The 19,285-nt window shown below is 46.0% G+C and overlaps 1 protein-coding gene across 1 annotated transcript; it reads left to right on the forward strand.

Annotated features, from left to right (window-relative positions):
• The first annotated feature begins 1,557 nt into the window (after nucleotides 1-1,557).
• LOC127928748 (regulator of cell cycle RGCC-like) lies at nucleotides 1,558-18,880 on the forward strand. The gene is made up of 5 exons (XM_052516097.1): nucleotides 1,558-1,763; nucleotides 2,046-2,231; nucleotides 3,810-3,890; nucleotides 6,582-6,644; nucleotides 17,813-18,880. Exons 1-5 carry the CDS (start codon nucleotides 1,721-1,723, stop codon nucleotides 17,818-17,820), a joined length of 381 nt encoding a protein of 126 aa, XP_052372057.1. The 5' UTR covers nucleotides 1,558-1,720; the 3' UTR covers nucleotides 17,821-18,880.
• The last annotated feature ends 405 nt before the right edge of the window (nucleotides 18,881-19,285 follow it).

Raw genomic sequence — 19,285 nt, forward strand, 5'->3', positions numbered from 1 at the left:
CACTGCTATGCTAACACACACACCTGATGCCCCTCCCACTACTGTAACTTAATGAGCTGATTTTACAGTTTGCAGCAGAAAATAAGAACAACTGGTTAGTCAGTATTCTTTGCACTACAGGTCACTGAATAACCTGATTTGACAGTATTCTTTAACTTCTTCCTGTACCCTTTATCTCTGGTTTAGTGGTTTGAGGAATTGACCAATTGAAAGTAAAATGATTATGTAAATGGTTGTGGTGAAAGGAACATGACATACAAAAGGTTCTTCTCTGTAACCGTAGTAACATACTTACTGTTAATCATGATGACAAACGAGTCAGTTTGAGGACAGCTGTTCCACCACAAAGTTCCAATTCCGCCTGTGTCAACTGTGGCCACAAATGGCAAGTGATCACTGTGGTCTCAGAGTGCTTCTCCAATTCTAGTATTGTCCAACTCAGTATAGAAATATGACTTAAAAGGGCTATAATATTTTCTCCCCAGAGGTGTAGGCATAACACCAGTAAGTCAGTCAGTAGGACAGAGGTCTACGTTGGCAGTGACATGAATTGTAACGTTTCATTCACAATTCTTGAGTGACCCCTGTTGGTTGGTTGGAATAGTTTCATGTTACTTTACAACAATGGGCATTCTACAGTGAATATACAGTACCAGGATAAACGGTTCCAGGCTGTGTAAGGGCTATTTGACCAAGGAGAGTGATGGAGTGCTGCATCAGATGACCTGGCCTCCACAATCACCCGACCTCAACCCAATTGAGATGGTTTGGGGTGAGTTGGACCCCAGAGTGAAGGAAAAGCAGCCAAAAAGTGCTCAGCATATGTGGGAACTCCTTCATGACTGTTGGAAAAGCATTCCTCATGAAGCTGGTTGAGAGAATGCCAAGAGTGTGCAAAGCTGTCATCAAGGCAAAGGGTGGCTACTTTGAAGAATCTCAAATATAAAATGTATTTTATTTGTTTAACATTTTTTGTTTACTACAAGATTATATATGTGTTATTTCATAGTTTTGATGTCTTCACTATTATTCTACAATGTATAAAATATTAAAAATAAAGAAAAACCCTTGAATGAGTAGGTGTGTCCAAACATTTGACAGTTACTGTGGTTTGGGCTTAATTTTCAAAAATAATGATAAAAACGAACTTCATGAATAGAATTTTACAGTGAGGTTTTGTTAATAAAGGTTATTTCCTGGGAAACAGTAGTAGGATAGCCAGATTGGCTGTTTATAATAGATAATAGGAAACAGTAGTAGGATAGCCAGATTGGCTGTTTATAATAGATAATAGGAAACAGTAGGCATACCATTTACTACATAATGGTTGAACTCATAGACAAAATCTTTTTGCAAAATTTCATTATTCCATTCGTCAATTTCCTTTAAACTCTAGACTGAATTGGCAGCAAAGAGAGGATTTCTGTGACGCATGGAAAACCCATCAGAAAGATGTCTCCGAGTTGCATAAGAGTCTATTTTGGGGTTTCTGAGACTGTTCCGTTCATTCGTTTACGTTTGTTTTTTCCCTCACTCACTATTGTAACCACAGACGCCGCGCACGCAGTGATCTGATTGGGTGCTGCAGAGCGCGACCCGTTGTGAGTAGAGTCTAAGGAGGCTTTATAAACAGAAGACCCCATGTGTCCACTTGAAACTTGACATCTTGAACAGTTTAAGTATTCTATTAGTCATCGACGCATTATTCCCGCTTTTCAGAATGTCTACAGAAAACTTCAGAATGCCCACAGACAACTTTTCAGGTGGGTTCTGAGTGTTGGCTTGATGTGACATGTTTATCACTAGGCTATTGATTATTGCAACGTTTTTTTCTTGCATTTTAGTCCTGCTGGTGTAGATTTTTAATCTGGATCGATTTCAAATAGCCTGATTTAGTTTGGTATCGGTTATTTCGTTTTTGACGTTAATCACTTTAAGTCTATTATTAATAGGCTAATTAAAATACACGTGTAAAGTTATTATATTCAATCACGAATTGAATTATTCTCACTCTAACTAAAACCATATTCGAAATCCCCTATCAGACTTGGAGCTGGAGCTAACTGATCTGCTCCAGGAGTTCGCTGATGTGGTTGAGGAGTTGAGAGAGCCTTCACAAAGCGTCCCGTACGCATACGAGCGGCTCCTGTCTGAAGCCAAACGGCGCACCGGGCTTGGGGACGAGGGCTCAGTGGTCAGCGACAGCGGCGTGGAGGACAATAGTGACTGCAGTGAGTAGCCTTCAGGTCTAAACCGTTATGGTCGTTGTTATGTGTCCATTATATAGGTGGAAGAGGGCGCGTGTTGTTTATGCGTGAACGGTGACTCAGATGTGGTATAGCGGGAGAATACGCATGTGGGCAGCCACGGTCAACCCACACTTGACAGGTTTCTCTGGTGACATCATCGGCTCATGAACATGCATCAACTTTACATGAAAATAGAGAGTAACATGAAAATAGAAAGGAACACAAAATAACACCATTTCAACTAATGCATGTTTGGTTTGCTCCATTACATGGAATGGATGTGCATGACTGTCTGTGGATGAAGAGTTGCATTAGCTTATTCAATCTGAAAGTTATATTCAACATTAGCTGTCAGAATGGTCCGTTGGTGGAAGACAGCAGCGTGGTACCTGTTCGTCATTTTAATGGTGAAGCTGAACACTAAACAAAAAAGGCTACCTAAGTATGGTTCTCAATCAGAGACAACGATAGACAGCTGCCTCTGATTGAGAACCACACATGGTAAAACACAGAAATCCAAAACATAGAAAATGAAAATAGAATGCCCACCCTAGTCACACCCTGGCCTAACCAAAATAGAGAATAAAAGCCTCTCTATGGCCAGGGCGTGACAGTACCCCCCAAAGTTGCGGACTCCGGCCGCAAAACTTGACTCTAAAGGGGAGGGTCCGGGTGGCCCTTCTTTACGGCGGCGGCTCTGGTGCGGGACGTGGACCCCGCTCCACCTTCGGCTTGGCCCACTTAGGTGGCGTAAAGAAGGCCCACCCGGACCCTGGGGACCCTCACAGCGGGCCCCGGACAGGCGGGCGATGCCGGACAGGCGGGAGAACCTGGAGGGAGGAGACGGAGAGACAGCCTGGTCCTTAGAGGAGGCACAGGATAGACCGGGCCGTGGAGGCGTACTGGAGGTCTCAAACTAAGGGCCTGCACAACCCGTCCTGGCTGGATGGTGATTTTAGCCCGGCACGTGCAGGGTGCAGGCACAGGATGCACTGGGCTGTGCAGACACACGGGAGACACAGTGCGCAACGCCGGCGCAGGATATCCTGGCCCAAGGAGACGCACTGGAGGTCTGTAGAGCAGGACTGGCACCATCCGTCCTGGATTCTCACCCTAGCCCGGCAGATGCAGGGAGCTGGAATGTAGCGCACCAGGCTCAGAGCACGTATTGGAGAGCTGTAGCGCCGAGCTGGCACAGGACGTGCAGGGCTAGGGAGGCGCACAGGAGGCCTGGTGCGGGAGGCTGGCACAGTCTTCACCAGATGGCTAGCACGCACCTCAGGATGAGTATGGAGAGCTGACTCAGGTGACATCAAACATGGCCAAACACAGAAATCCAAAACATAGAAAATGAACATAGAATGCCCACCCTAGTCACACCCTGGCCTAACCAAAATAGAGAATAAAAGCCTCTCTATGGCCAGGGCATGACAGCAATGCCAGGTAGGCATCCAAGACTGTAAGTTGCTTTGAATAAAAGTGTCTACTAAGATGGTAAATATTAGTTGTTCCACATGGTCTAACCTTGTCTGTCCCTCTCTTGCTCATCCCTCCCTCCAGGCAGTGAGGTGTCTCTGGGTAACAGTTGGAACACCAGCGAAGAAGAGCTCCACACTGCAGGCATAACAGTGACGCCCAAAGGTAAGAGACTTATACCACTACATCTCAACCCATCAGTGGACCATCTAAACTAGCTCTGAGCTATCTGACCAGCTAGAGTCATAGTAGCACAGTATTTCCTGGTCCTCAAGCACCTCCGAACAGTACACATTTAGTCAACTAATTATCAAGCCCTCAATGAGTTGAATGAGGGGTGTTTGTCAAGAGCTACAATGAAACGGCTTCCTGTTGGGGATACTGGAGGACCAGGGTTGGGAAACACTGCAGTAGGAGATCATTATCAGTCCATTCAATATTACTTTTACACAGATAATTAGTGCATTACCATCGATCACCATTGAGTTGAGTTTACAAAACAAAGCTGGGCTGCTGTGCTTCTACAGCCTGTCTCCTGCAGGGCTATTGAGCGTCATCTGGGGGTTGGGGAGTGGGGTTTATGGTTGGTATAGGTGTGTGGTGGGGGTTTAGGGTTGGTATAGGTGTGTGGTGGGGGTTTAGGGTTGGTATAGGTGTGTGGTGGGGGTTTAGGGTTGGTATAGGTGTGTGGTGGGGGTTTATGGTTGGTATAGGTGTGTGGTGGGGGTTTAGGGTTGGTATAGGTGTGTGGTGGGGGTTTAGGGTTGGTATAGGTGTGTGGTGGGGGTTTATGGTTGGTATAGGTGTGTGGTGGGGGTTTAGGGTTGGTATAGGTGTGTGGTGGGGGTTTAGGGTTGGTATAGGTGTGTGGTGGGGGTTTAGGGTTGGTATAGGTGTGTGGTGGGGGTTTAGGGTTGGTATAGGTGTGTGGTGGGGGTTTAGGGTTTAGGGTTGGTATATGTGTGTGGGGGTTTAGGGTTGGTATAGGTGTGTGGTGGGGGTTTAGGGTTTAGGGTTGGTATAGGTGTGTGGTGGGGGTTTAGGGTTTAGGGTTGGTATATGTGTGTGGGGGTTTAGGGTTTAGGGTTGGTATAGGTGTGTGTTGGGGGTTTAGGGTTGGTATATGTGTGTGGGGGTTTAGGGTTTAGGGTTGGTATAGGTGTGTGTTGGGGGTTTAGGGTTGGTATAGGTGTGTGGGGGTTTAGGGCTGGTATAGGTGTGTGGTGGGGGTTTAGGGTTGGTATAGGTGTGTGGGGGTTTAGGGTTTAGGGCTGGTATAGGTGTGTGGTGGGGGTTTAGGGTTGGTATAGGTGTGTGGTGGGGGTTTAGGGTTGGTAAAGGTTTGTGTGTCAGTGTGTGGTGGTGGCCTAGGGTTGGTATAATGGTTAAATAATGTACCACTGATCAGAAGAGAGTGTCTGGAGTGGAGAGGATAGTGTCTGGAGGGGAGGAGAGAGTGTCTGGAGGGGAGGGGAGAGTGTCTGGAGGGGAGGAGAGAGTGTCTGGAGGGGAGGAGAGAGTGTCTGGAGGGGAGAGAAGAGTGTCTGGAGGGGAGAGGAGAGTGTCTGGAGGGGAGAGGAGAGTGTCTGGAGGGGAGAGGAGAGTGTCTGGAGGGGAGAGAAGAGTGTCTGGAGGGGAGAGGATAGTGTCTGGAGGGGAGAGGAGAGTGTCTGGAGGGGAGAGGAGAGTGTCTGGAGGGGAGAGAAGAGTGTCTGGAGGGGAGAGGAGAGAAGTTGGGGGGAGGAGAGAGTGGTTTGAGGGGAGGAGAGAGGAGTTGGGGGGAGGAGAGAGTGGTTTGAGGGGAGGAGACAGTGGTTTTAGGAGAGGAGAGAGTGGTTTGAGGGGAGGAGAGAGGAGTTGGGGGGAGGTAGAAGCAGCTGTGTGTGGCTAGGTGAAAGAGTCTACATTGTCTAATGTAGATGAAGGAATAATGTTAATGGAAAGACCACAGAGTGCTGGTTTAGGGGCACCAGTCTGTCTGTCTCCATTATACTGGCACACATTGCATTACTTAAGACATGCATAACACTACTTAAGACATACATTAGACATACATAACACTACTTAAGACATACATTAGACATACATAACACGACTTAAGACATACATTAGACATACATAACACGACTTAAGACATACATTAGACATACATAACACGACTTAAGACATGCATTAGACATACATAGCATGACATAAAGTATTCATAAGCCATACATAAGCTAAATATAACACTGTAAGATCCATGACGGTCAGTCTGAGGTGTGCTGCAGGCGTCTCATTGGCTCAGTGGAGTTTTACATTATGGGCTGTTTAAGATGTGATTTTTTATAAAGCCAGCTGAATAAGAGTATGTGCATTTTATTTTCTATATTGGTTAAACCAGGGGTTGTGTCCTGACTCCTTCATTGTGTTCCAAATGGTACCCTATTTCCTATATAGTTCACTACATTTATCCAGGGCCCTAAGGGCACTAGGGAATAGGGTGCCATTTGGGATGCAGGTTCTTCTTATATAATTCTGTGAGTTGGATCACTTTTCCTGCTCTGGTCCAAAGGAGGAAATGCCAGTGAACATAGAGCTGCTACTGCTGAATCTCTCCACAGAAATGTTCCTTTCAACCACTCTCCTTTTTTCCTTCTCACATGCTCTCCTTTTCTCCTTCTCACATGCTCTCCTTTTCTCCTTCTCACATGCTCTCCTTTTCTCCTTCTCACATGCTCTCCTTTTCTCCTTCTCACATGCTCTCCTTTTCTCCTTCTCACATGCTCTCCTTTTCTCCTTCTCACATGCTCTCCTTTTCTCCTTCTCACATGCTCTCCTTTTCTCCTTCTCACATGCTCTCCTTTTTGTCTCCAGCCAGAATGGGAGACACAGAAGACCTACAGAGATTCATCGACAGTTTGGACCGGGAACTAGCTGGTATGCATCTTAAAACAAAACAAAAATTGAGCACAACCTGACAATGCCATTATATCCCATTAGTCTAGTGTTTCAATCTCCTTATATTCCATTAGTCTAGTGTTTCAATCTCCTTATATTCCATTAGTCTAGTGTTTCAATCTCCTTATATTCCATTAGTCTAGTGTTTCAATCTCTTTATATTCCATTAGTCTAGTGTTTCAATCTCTTTATATTCCATTAGTCTAGTGTTTCAATCTCCTTATATTCCATTAGTCTAGTGTTTCAATCTCCTTATATTCCATTAGTCTAGTGTTTCAATCTCCTTATATTCCATTAGTCTAGTGTTTCAATCTCTTTATATTCCATTAGTCTAGTGTTTCAATCTCTTTATATTCCATTAATCTAGTGTTTCAATCTCCTTATATTCCATTAGTCTAGTGTTTCAATCTCTTTATATGGATAAGAGCGTCTGCTAAATGACTTAAATGTAATGTAAATGTTATATTCCATTAATCTAGTGTTTCAATCTCCTTATATTCCATTAGTCTAGTGTTTCAATCTCCTTATATTCCATTAGTCTAGTATTTCAATCTCCTTATATTCCATTAGTCTAGTGTTTCAATCTCCTTATATTCCATTAGTCTAGTGTTTCAATCTCCTTATATTCCATTAGTCTAGTGTTTCAATCTCCTTATATTCCATTAGTCTAGTGTTTCAATCTCCTTATAGTCCATTAATCTAGTGTTTCAATCTCCTTATATTCCATTAGTCTAGTGTTTCAATCTCTTTATATTCCATTAGTCTAGTGTTTCAATCTCCTTATATTCCATTAGTCTAGTGTTTCAATCTCCTTATATTCCATTAGTCTAGTGTTTCAATCTCTTTATATTCCATTAGTCTAGTGTTTCAATCTCCTTATATTCCATTAGTCTAGTGTTTCAATCTCTTTATATTCCATTAGTCTAGTGTTTCAATCTCCTTATATTCCATTAGTCTAGTGTTTCAATCTCCTTATATTCCATTAGTCTAGTGTTTCAATCTCCCTATATTCCACTAGTCTAGTGTTTCAATCTCTTTATATTCCATTAATCTAGTGTTTCAATCTCTTTATATTCCATTAGTCTAGTGTTTCAATCTCTTTATATTCCATTAGTCTAGTGTTTCAATCTCCTTATATTCCATTAGTCTAGTGTTTCTATGCCAGCTGAACTTCTATTGCCGTCCCCACACAGTGAAACCTACTACCTGGCCTCAGTGGCCTGCACTATTTACTGCTGGTTAGGCCTTTAATATTATTCATTCCCCTTTTCATTGAGATGTTAACATGTAGAGCGGCAAGTAGCCAGTAGCCTACAAGCCGTATAGTGCACTGCTTTTGACCAGAGCCCTATGGGGTAGTACATCCCTAAAGGGAATAGGGTGCCATTTGGAAATCACATCTCCTCTAGTGTCATCCCTGCAGTATCCAGCTGAATCCCATATCTCCTCCAGTGTCATCCCTGCAGTATCCAGCTGAATCCCATATCTCCTCCAGTGTCATCCCTGCAGTATCCCGCTGAATCACAGCTCCCCTAGTGTCTATATACAGTATCCAGCTGAATCACAGAGCTCCTCTAGTGTCATCCCTGCAGTATCCAGCTGAATCCCATATCTCCTCTAGTGTCATCCCTGCAGTATCCAGCTGAATCCCATATCTCCTCTAGTGTCATCCCTGCAGTATCCAGCTGAATCCCATATCTCCTCTAGTGTCATCCCTGCAGTATCCCGCTGAATCACAGCTCCCCTAGTGTCTATATGCAGTATCCAGCTGAATCACATATCTCCTCTAGTGTCATCCCTGCAGTATCCAGCTAAATCTCATATCTCCTCTAGTGTCATCCCTGCAGTATCCAGCTAAATCTCATATCTCCTCTAGTGTCATCCCTGCAGTATCCCACTGAATCACAGACCTCCCCTAGTGTCTATATGCAGTATCCAGCTGAATCACAGCTCCCCTAGTGTCTATATGCAGTATCCAGCTAAATCACAGAGCTCCCCTAGTGTCTATATGCAGTATCCAGCTGAATCACAGAGATCCCCTAGTGTCTATATGCAGTATCCCGCTGAATCACAGAGCTCCCCTAGTGTCTATATGCAGTATCCCGCTGAATCACAGCTCCCCTAGTGTCTATATGCAGTATCCCGCTGAATCACAGCTCCCCTAGTGTCTATATACAGTATCCCGCTGAATCACACCTCCCCTAGTGTCTATATGCAGTATCCAGCTAAATCACAGCTCCCCAAGTGTCTATATGCAGTATCCCGCTGAATCACAGATCCCCTAGTGTCTATATGCAGTATCCCGCTGAATCACAGCTCCCCTAGTGTCTATATGCAGTATCCCGCTGAATCACAGCTCCCCTAGTGTCTATATGCAGTATCCAGCTGAATCACAGAGCTCCCCTAGTGTCTATATGCAGTATCCTGCTGAATCACAGCTCCCCTAGTGTCTATATGCAGTATCCAGCTGAATCACACCTCCCCTAGTGTCTATATGCAGTATCCAGCTAAATCACAGCTCCCCTAGTGTCTATATGAAGTATCCCGCTGAATCACAGCTCCCCTAGTGTCTATATGCAGTATCCCGCTGAATCACAGCTCCCCTAGTGTCTATATGCAGTATCTTGCTGAATCACAGCTACCCTAGTCTCTATATGCAGTGTCCCGATGAATCACAGAGCTCCCTCAGTGTCTATATGTAGTATCCCACTGAATCACAGAGCTCCCCTAGTGTCTATATGCAGTATCCCGCTGAATCACAGCTCCCCTAGTGTCTATATGCAGTATCCCGCTGAATCACAGCTCCCCTAGTGTCTATATGCAGTGTCCCGCTGAATCTCATATCTCCCCTAGTGTCTATATGCAGTGTCCAGCTGAATCCCATATCTCCTCTAGTGTCATCCCTACAGTATCCCGCTGAATCACAGCTCCCCTAGTGTCTATATGCAGTATCCAGCTGAATCACAGAGCTCCCCTAGTGTCTATATGCAGTATCCCGCTGAATCACAGAGCTCCCCTAGTGTCTATATGCAGTATCCCGCTGAATCACAGCTCCCCTAGTGTCTATATGCAGTATCCCGCTGAATCACAGATCTCAACCTAGTGTCAATATGCAGGATCCCGCTGAATCACAGAGCTCTCCTAGTGTCTATATACAGTATCCCGCTGAATCACAGCTCCCCTAGTGTCTATATGCAGTATCCCGCTGAATCACAGCTCCCCTAGTGTCTATATGCAGTATCCAGCTAAATCACAGCTCCCCAAGTGTCTATATGCAGTATCCCGCTGAATCACAGCTCCCCTAGTGTCTATATGCAGTATCCCGCTGAATCACAGCTCCCCTAGTGTCTATATGCAGTATCCCGCTGAATCACAGCTCCCCTAGTGTCTATATGCAGTATCCAGCTGAATCACAGAGCTCCCCTAGTGTCTATATGCAGTATCCTGCTGAATCACAGCTCCCCTAGTGTCTATATGCAGTATCCAGCTAAATCACAGCTCCCCTAGTGTCTATATGCAGCATCCCGCTGAATCACAGCTCCCCTAGTGTCTATATGCAGTATCCAGCTAAAGCACAGCTCCCCTAGTGTCTATATGAAGTATCCCGCTGAATCACAGCTCCCCTAGTGTCTATATGCAGTATCTCGCTGAATCACAGCTACCCTAGTGTCTATATGCAGTGTCCCGATGAATCACAGAGCTCCCTCAGTGTCTATATGTAGTATCCCACTGAATCACAGAGCTCCCCTAGTGTCTATATGCAGTATCCCGCTGAATCACAGCTCCCCTAGTGTCTATATGCAGTATCCCGCTGAATCACAGCTCCCCTAGTGTCTATATGCAGTGTCCCGCTGAATCTCATATCTCCCCTAGTGTCTATATGCAGTGTCCAGCTGAATCCCATATCTCCTCTAGTGTCATCCCTACAGTATCCCGCTGAATCCCAGCTCCCCTAGTGTCTATATGCAGTATCCAGCTGAATCACAGAGCTCCCCTAGTGTCTATATGCAGTATCCCGCTGAATCACAGAGCTCCCCTAGTGTCTATATGCAGTATCCCGCTGAATCACAGCTCCCCTAGTGTCTATATACAGTATCCCGCTGAATCACAGCTCCCCTAGTGTCTACATACAGTATCCAGCTAAATCACAGCTCCCCAAGTGTCTATATGCAGTATCCCGCTGAATCACAGCTCCACTAGTGTCTATATGCAGTATCCCGCTGAATCACAGCTCCCCTAGTGTCTATATGCAGTATCCCGCTGAATCACAGCTCCCCTAGTGTCTATATGCAGTATCCAGCTGAATCACAGAGCTCCCCTAGTATCTATATGCAGTATCCCGCTAAATCACAGCTCCCCTAGTGTCTATATGCAGTATCCCACTGAATCACAGCTCCCCTCGTGTCTATATGCAGTATCCCGCTAAATCACAGCTCCCCTAGTGTCTATATGCAGTATCCCGCTGAATCACAGCTCCCCTAGTGTCTATATGCAGTATCCTGCTGAATCACAGCTCCCCTAGTGTCTATATGCAGTATCCAGCTGAATCACAGCTCCCTAGTGTCTATATGTAGTATCCACTGAATCACAGCTCCCCTAGTGTCTATATGCAGTGTCCCGCTGAATCACAGAGCTCCCCAGTGTCTATATGTAGTATCCCACTGAATCACAGCTCCCCTAGTGTCTATATGCAGTATCCCGCTGAATCACAGCTCCCCTAGTGTCTATATGCAGTATCCCGCTAAATCACAGCTCCCCTAGTGTCTATATGCAGTATCCCGCTGAATCACAGCTCCCCTAGTGTCTATATGCAGTATCCCGCTGAATCACAGCTCCCCTAGTGTCTATATGCAGTATCCCGCTGAATCACAGCTCCCCTAGTGTCTATATGCAGTATCCAGCTGAATCACAGAGCTCCCCTAGTGTCTATATGCAGTATCCCGCTGAATCACAGCTCCCCTAGTGTCTATATGCAGTATCCCGCTGAATCACAGCTCCCCTAGTGTCTATATGCAGTATCCAGCTGAATCACAGAGCTCCCCTAGTGTCTATATGCAGTATCCCGCTGAATCACAGCTCCCCTAGTGTCTATATGCAGTATCCAGCTAAATCACAGCTCCCCTAGTGTCTATATGCAGTATCCCGCTGAATCACAGCTCCCCTAGTGTCTATATGCAGTATCCCGCTGAATCACAGCTCCCCTAGTGTCTATATGCAGTATCCCGCTGAATCACAGCTCCCCTAGTGTCTATATGCAGTGTCCCGCTGAATCACAGAGCTCCCCCAGTGTCTATATGTAGTATCCCACTGAATCACAGCTCCCCTAGTGTCTATATGCAGTATCCCGCTGAATCACAGCTCCCCTAGTGTCTATATGCAGTATCCCGCTGAATCACAGCTCCCCTAGTGTCTATATGCAGTATCCCGCTAAATCACAGCTCCCCTAGTGTCTATATGCAGTATCCCGCTGAATCACAGCTCCCCTAGTGTCTATATGCAGTATCCCGCTAAATCACAGCTCCCCTAGTGTCTATATGCAGTATCCCGCTGAATCACAGCTCCCCTAGTGTCTATATGCAGTATCCAGCTAAATCACAGCTCCCCTAGTGTCTATATGCAGTATCCAGCTAAATCACAGCTCCTCTAGTGTCTATATGCAGTATCCAGCTAAATCACAGCTCCCCTAGTGTCTATATGCAGTATCCAGCTAAATCTCATATCTCCTCTAGTGTCATCCCTGCAGTATCCAGCTGAATCTCATATCTCCTCTAGTGTCATCCCTGCAGTATCCAGCTGAATCACAGACCTCCCCCAGTGTCTATATGCAGTATCCCGCTGAATCACAGCTCCCCTAGTGCCTATATGCAGTATCCCACTGAATCACAGAGCTCCCCTAGTGTCTATATGCAGTATCCCGCTGAATCACTGCTCCCCTAGTGTCTATATGCAGTATCCAGCTAAATCTCATATCTCCTCTAGTGTCATCCCTGCAGTATCCAGCTGAATCTCATATCTCCTCTAGTGTCATCCCTGCAGTATCCAGCTGAATCACAGACCTCCCCCAGTGTCTATATGCAGTATCCAGCTGAATCACAGACCTCCCCTAGTGTCTATATGTAGTATCCCGCTGAATCACAGCTCCCCTAGTGTCTATATGCAGTGTCCAGCTGAATCCCATATCTCCTCTAGTGTCATCCCTGCAGTATCCCCCTGAATCACAGCTCCCCTAGTGTCTATATGCAGTATCCAGCTGAATCACAGAGCTCCCCTCGTGTCTATATGCAGTATCCCGTTGAATCACAGAGCTCCCCCAGTGTCTATATGTAGTATCCCGCCGAATCACAGCTCCCCTAGTGTCTATATGCAGTGTCCCGCTGAATCTCATATCTCCCCTAGTGTCTATATGCAGTGTCCAGCTGAATCCCATATCTCCTCTAGTGTCATCCCTGCAGTATCCCGCTGAATCACAGCTCCCCTAGTGTCTATATGCAGTATCCCGCTGAATCACAGCTCCCCTAGTGTCTATATGCAGTATCCAGCTAAATCACAGCTCCCTAGTGTCTATATGCAGTGTCCCGCTGAATCACAGAGCTCCCCAGTGTCTATATGTAGTATCCCACTGAATCACAGCTCCCCTAGTGTCTATATGCAGTATCCCGCTGAATCACAGCTCCCTAGTGTCTATATGCAGTATCCCGCTGAATCACAGCTCCCCTAGTGTCTATATGCAGTGTCCCGCTGAATCTCATATCTCCCCTAGTGTCTATATGCAGTGTCCAGCTGAATCCCATATCTCCTCTAGTGTCATCCCTGCAGTATCCCGCTGAATCACAGCTCCCCTAGTGTCTATATGCAGTATCCAGCTGAATCTCATATCTCCTCTAGTGTCATCCCTGCAGTATCCAGCTGAATCACAGACCTCCCCTAGTGTCTATATGCAGTATCCCGCTGAATCACTGCTCCCCTAGTGTCTATATGCAGTATCCAGCTAAATCTCATATCTCCTCTAGTGTCATCCCTGCAGTATCCAGCTGAATCTCATATCTCCTCTAGTGTCATCCCTGCAGTATCCAGCTGAATCACAGACCTCCCCCAGTGTCTATATGCAGTATCCAGCTGAATCACAGACCTCCCCTAGTGTCTATATGTAGTATCCCGCTGAATCACAGCTCCCCTAGTGTCTATATGCAGTGTCCAGCTGAATCCCATATCTCCTCTAGTGTCATCCCTGCAGTATCCCCCTGAATCACAGCTCCCCTAGTGTCTATATGCAGTATCCAGCTGAATCACAGAGCTCCCCTCGTGTCTATATGCAGTATCCCGTTGAATCACAGAGCTCCCCCAGTGTCTATATGTAGTATCCCGCCGAATCACAGCTCCCCTAGTGTCTATATGCAGTGTCCCGCTGAATGTCATATCTCCCCTAGTGTCTATATGCAGTGTCCAGCTGAATCCCATATCTCCTCTAGTGTCATCCCTGCAGTATCCCGCTGAATCACAGCTCCCCTAGTGTCTATATGCAGTATCCCGCTGAATCACAGCTCCCCTAGTGTCTATATGCAGTATCCAGCTAAATCACAGCTCCCCTAGTGTCTATATGCAGTATCCCGCTGAATCTCATATCTCCCCCAGTGTCTATATGTAGTATCCCACTGAATCACAGCTCCCCTAGTGTCTATATGCAGTATCCCGCTGAATCACAGCTCCCCTAGTGTCTATATGCAGTATCCCGCTGAATCACAGCTCCCCTAGTGTCTATATGCAGTATCCCGCTAAATCACAGCTCCCCTAGTGTCTATATGCAGTGTCCCGCTGAATCTCATATCTCCCCTAGTGTCTATATGCAGTGTCCAGCTGAATCCCATATCTCCTCTAGTGTCATCCCTGCAGTATCCCGCTGAATCACAGCTCCCCTAGTGTCTATATGCAGTATCCAGCTGAATCACAGAGCTCCCCTAGTGTCTATATGCAGTATCCCACTGAATCACAGAGCTCCCTAGTGTCTATATGCAGTATCCCGCTGAATCACAGCTCCCCTAGTGTCTATATGCAGTATCCAGCTAAATCACAGCTCCCCAAGTGTCTATATGCAGTATCCCGCTGAATCACAGCTCCCTAGTGTCTATATGCAGTGTGTCCCGCTGAATCTCATATCTCCCTAGTGTTTATATGCAGTGTCCAGCTGAATCCCATATCTCCTCTAGTGTCTATATGCAGTATCCCGCTGAATCACAGCTCCCTAGTGTCTATATGCAGTATCCCGCTGAATCACAGCTCCCCTAGTGTCTATATTCAGTATCCAGCTAAATCACAGCTCCCCTAGTGTCTATATGCAGTATCCCGCTGAATCACAGCTCCCCTAGTGTCTATATGCAGTGTCCCGCTGAATCTCATATCTCACCTAGTGTCTATATGCAGTATCCCGCTGAATCACAGCTCCCTAGTGTCTATATGCAGTATCCAGCTAAATCACAGCTCCCTAGTGTCTATATGCAGTATCCCACTGAATCACAGCTCCCCTAGTGTCTATATGCAGTATCCCGCTGAATCACAGCTCCCTAGTGTCTATATGCAGTATCCCGCTGAATCACAGCTCCCCTCGTGTTTATATGTAGTATCCAGCTAAATCACAGCTCCCCTAGTGTCTATATGCAGTATCCAGCTAAATCACAGCTCCCCTAGTGTCTATATGCAGTATCCAGCTAAATCTCATATCTCCTCTAGTGTCATCCCTGCAGTATCCAGCTGAATCTCATATCTCCTCTAGTGTCATCCCTGCAGTATCCAGCTGAATCACAGCTCCCCTAGTGTCTATATGCAGTATCCCGCTGAATCACAGCTCCCCTAGTGCCTATATGCAGTATCCAGCTGAATCACAGAGCTCCCCTAGTGTCTATATGCAGTATCCCGCTGAATCACAGAGATCCCCTAGTGTCTATATGCAGTATCCCGCTGAATCACAGCTCCCCCAGTGTCTATATGTAGTATCCCACTGAATCACAGAGCTCCCCTAGTGTCTATATGCAGTATCCCACTGAATCACAGCTCCCCTAGTGTCTATATGCAGTATCCCGCTGAATCACAGCTCCCCTAGTGTCTATATGCAGTATCCAGCTAAATCACAGCTCCCCTAGTGTCTACATGCAGTATCCCGCTGAATCACAGCTCCGCTAGTGTCTATATGCAGTGTCCCGCTGAATCACAGCTCCCCTAGTGTCTATATGCAGTGTCCCGCTGAATCTCATATCTCCCCTAGTGTCTATATGCAGTGTCCAGCTGAATCCCATATCTCCTCTAGTGTCATCCCTGCAGTATCCCGCTGAATCACAGCTCCCCTAGTGTCTATATGCAGTATCCAGCTGAATCACAGAGCTCCCCTAGTGTCTATATGCAGTATCCCACTGAATCACAGAGCTCCCCTAGTGTCTATATGCAGTATCCCGCTGAATCACAGCTCCCCAAGTGTCTATATGCAGTATCCCGCTGAATCACAGCTCCCCTAGTGTCTATATGCAGTGTCCCGCTGAATCTCATATCTCCCCTAGTGTTTATATGCAGTGTCCAGCTGAATCCCATATCTCCTCTAGTGTCTATATGCAGTATCCCGCTGAATCACAGCTCCCCTAGTGTCTATATGCAGTATCCCGCTGAATCACAGCTCCCCTAGTGTCTATATTCAGTATCCAGCTAAATCACAGCTCCCCTAGTGTCTATATGCAGTATCCCGCTGAATCACAGCTCCCCTAGTGTCTATATGCAGTGTCCCGCTGAATCTCATATCTCCCCTAGTGTCTATATGCAGTATCCCGCTGAATCACAGCTCCCCTAGTGTCTATATGCAGTATCCAGCTAAATCACAGCTCCCCTAGTGTCTATATGCAGTATCCCACTGAATCACAGCTCCCCTAGTGTCTATATGCAGTATCCCGCTGAATCACAGCTCCCCTAGTGTCTATATGCAGTATCCCGCTGAATCACAGCTCCCCTCGTGTTTATATGCAGTATCCAGCTAAATCACAGCTCCCCTAGTGTCTATATGCAGTATCCAGCTAAATATCCAGCTAAATCACAGCTCCCCTAGTGTCTATATGCAGTATCCAGCTAAATCTCATATCTCCTCTAGTGTCATCCCTGCAGTATCCAGCTGAATCTCATATCTCCTCTAGTGTCATCCCTGCAGTATCCAGCTGAATCACAGCTCCCCTAGTGTCTATATGCAGTATCCCGCTGAATCACAGCTCCCCTAGTGCCTATATGCAGTATCCAGCTGAATCACAGAGCTCCCCTAGTGTCTATATGCAGTATCCCGCTGAATCACAGAGATCCCCTAGTGTCTATATGCAGTATCCCGCTGAATCACAGCTCCCCCAGTGTCTATATGTAGTATCCCACTGAATCACAGAGCTCCCCTAGTGTCTATATGCAGTATCCCACTGAATCACAGCTCCCCTAGTGTCTATATGCAGTATCCCGCTGAATCACAGCTCCCCTAGTGTCTATATGCAGTATCCAGCTAAATCACAGCTCCCCTAGTGTCTACATGCAGTATCCCGCTGAATCACAGCTCCGCTAGTGTCTATATGCAGTGTCCCGCTGAATCTCATATCTCCCCTAGTGTCTATATGCAGTGTCCAGCTGAATCCCATATCTCCTCTAGTGTCATCCCTGCAGTATCCCGCTGAATCACAGCTCCCCTAGTGTCTATATGCAGTATCCCGCTGAATCACAGCTCCCCTAGTGTCTATATGCAGTATCCAGCTAAATCACAGCTCCCCTCGTGTCTATATGCAGTATCCCGCTGAATCACAGCTCCCCTAGTGTCTATATGCAGTATCCCGCTGAATCACAGCTCCCCTAGTGTCTATATGCAGTATCCCGCTGAATCACAGCTCCCCTAGTGTCTATATGCAGTATCCAGCTAAATCACAGCTCCCCTTGTGTCTATATGCAGTATCCAGCTAAATCACAGCTCCATGTCTGCAGGGTTGAGGTGGGCTATCTATACACCCTCCAGTGATAGTAGTCTATAGTACATGACTATCACTGATACCACTATCAGCAGAGAGGCAGTGCTGTTTCAGAGAACACACAGAGACGTAGACATGCGCACACACATAACTGTATGCTAACGACTGTCTGTCTGACAGATATGTGAACGGAAAGAGACGGAGAGAGACGGAGAGATTTAGAGGGAGAAAGACGGAGATGGAGAGAGACGGAGACGGAGAGATGTCGATGGAGAGAGACGGAGAGAGACGGAGAGAGATGGAGAAGGCGAGAGAGCTGCTGAGACCACGTGGAAAGAGAAGAGAGAACAGGCTGCATGGATGGCTACTGCTGAACACACACACACACACACACACACACACACACACACACACACACACACACACACACACACACACACACACACACACACACACACACACACACACACACACACACACACACACACACACACACACACACAGATCTAAAATAGCACAGTTCTGTCCTGTTGTGTTCGGAGAAAGCCAGCTCTCTCCTGGCCCCTCTGGGGAAAAACATGAGGAATTAAAAGAGCATCATGTTCCAATATCTAGAACAACACTGGACCTGAGGTGGTAGACTACATCCCTTCCCTCAGACTGGTGACGTGGTCACACCTAAATCATGCTGTCTTATAGACAACCTGTCTCTCTTCAACAGGAGAACACGAACGTGTCTCTCTTCAACAGGAGAACACGAACGTGTCTCTCTTCAACAGGAGAACATGAACCTGTCTCTCTTCAAGAAGAGAACATGAACGTGTCTCTCTTCAACAGGAGAACATGAACCTGTCTCTCTTCAACAGGAGAACACGAACGTGTCTCTCTTCAACAGGAGAACACGAACGTGTCTCTCTTCAACAGGAGAACATGAACCTGTCTCTCTTCAACAGGAGAACATGAACGTGTTCTCAGCAGAGACTCCACAGTATCTTGTGATCAGTAAGTGTTTATGTCAACCTGCTGTTTCCTGGTGGAAGGCCTTATAATAGTGAAACCCAATGTTATCACAACCCAATGTGTTGGAACCTCCCCATGTACAGTAATTGTGTAAATGCTCCGTTCTATATTGTAAAGTGCAAAGTGATGTACAGTATTATATTATACAATACTACAAACAGACCAGTCCCTAACCTGATGATGATAAGGATTTTTGTACAGAGGAATAAAGATACGTATTTAAAAAAATGTTTGCTCTCTTTTTGAGTTATTTCAAAGCCAAGAAATAGTCTAGAAGCACGGAGTAATCCATATCTATCTATCTATCTATCTATCTATCTATCTATCTATCTATCTATCTATCTATCTATCTATCTATCTATCTATCTATCTATATATATATATATATCTAATGCTATCAATGATATCACATGATATGAATAATGATGCTATTGGATTGGATTCAAATAGCACTTTTACAACTTTTCTCAAAACCCTTTACATTGTTTGGGGGCATCAGCTATGTCACCGAGGAGATATGAGTGAATATGTTGAATTGATCAAATATTTAGGAAATATTTGATCGTACGCCTCTTGGAGGAGGGAACGCAACACCCTGATACATCTCAACTCCCCGTGGAGTGAAAAGGTATG

This window comes from Oncorhynchus keta, chromosome 4 (assembly GCF_023373465.1).
Source record: "Oncorhynchus keta strain PuntledgeMale-10-30-2019 chromosome 4, Oket_V2, whole genome shotgun sequence".
NCBI classification, from domain to species: Eukaryota; Metazoa; Chordata; class Actinopteri; order Salmoniformes; family Salmonidae; genus Oncorhynchus; species Oncorhynchus keta.

What these genes read in the sequence shown, in the direction of transcription:
- LOC127928748 (XM_052516097.1), top strand. Translation starts at nt 1,721, where the DNA reads ATGTCTACAGAAAACTTCAGAATGCCCACAGACAACTTTTCAG. An exon ending in GGAGGACAATAGTGACTGCA is followed by an intron (nt 2,232 to 3,809) that starts GTGAGTAGCCTT and finishes CCCTCCCTCCAG; the next exon opens with GCAGTGAGGTGTCTCTGGGT. An exon ending in CATAACAGTGACGCCCAAAG is followed by an intron (nt 3,891 to 6,581) that starts GTAAGAGACTTA and finishes TTTTGTCTCCAG; the next exon opens with CCAGAATGGGAGACACAGAA.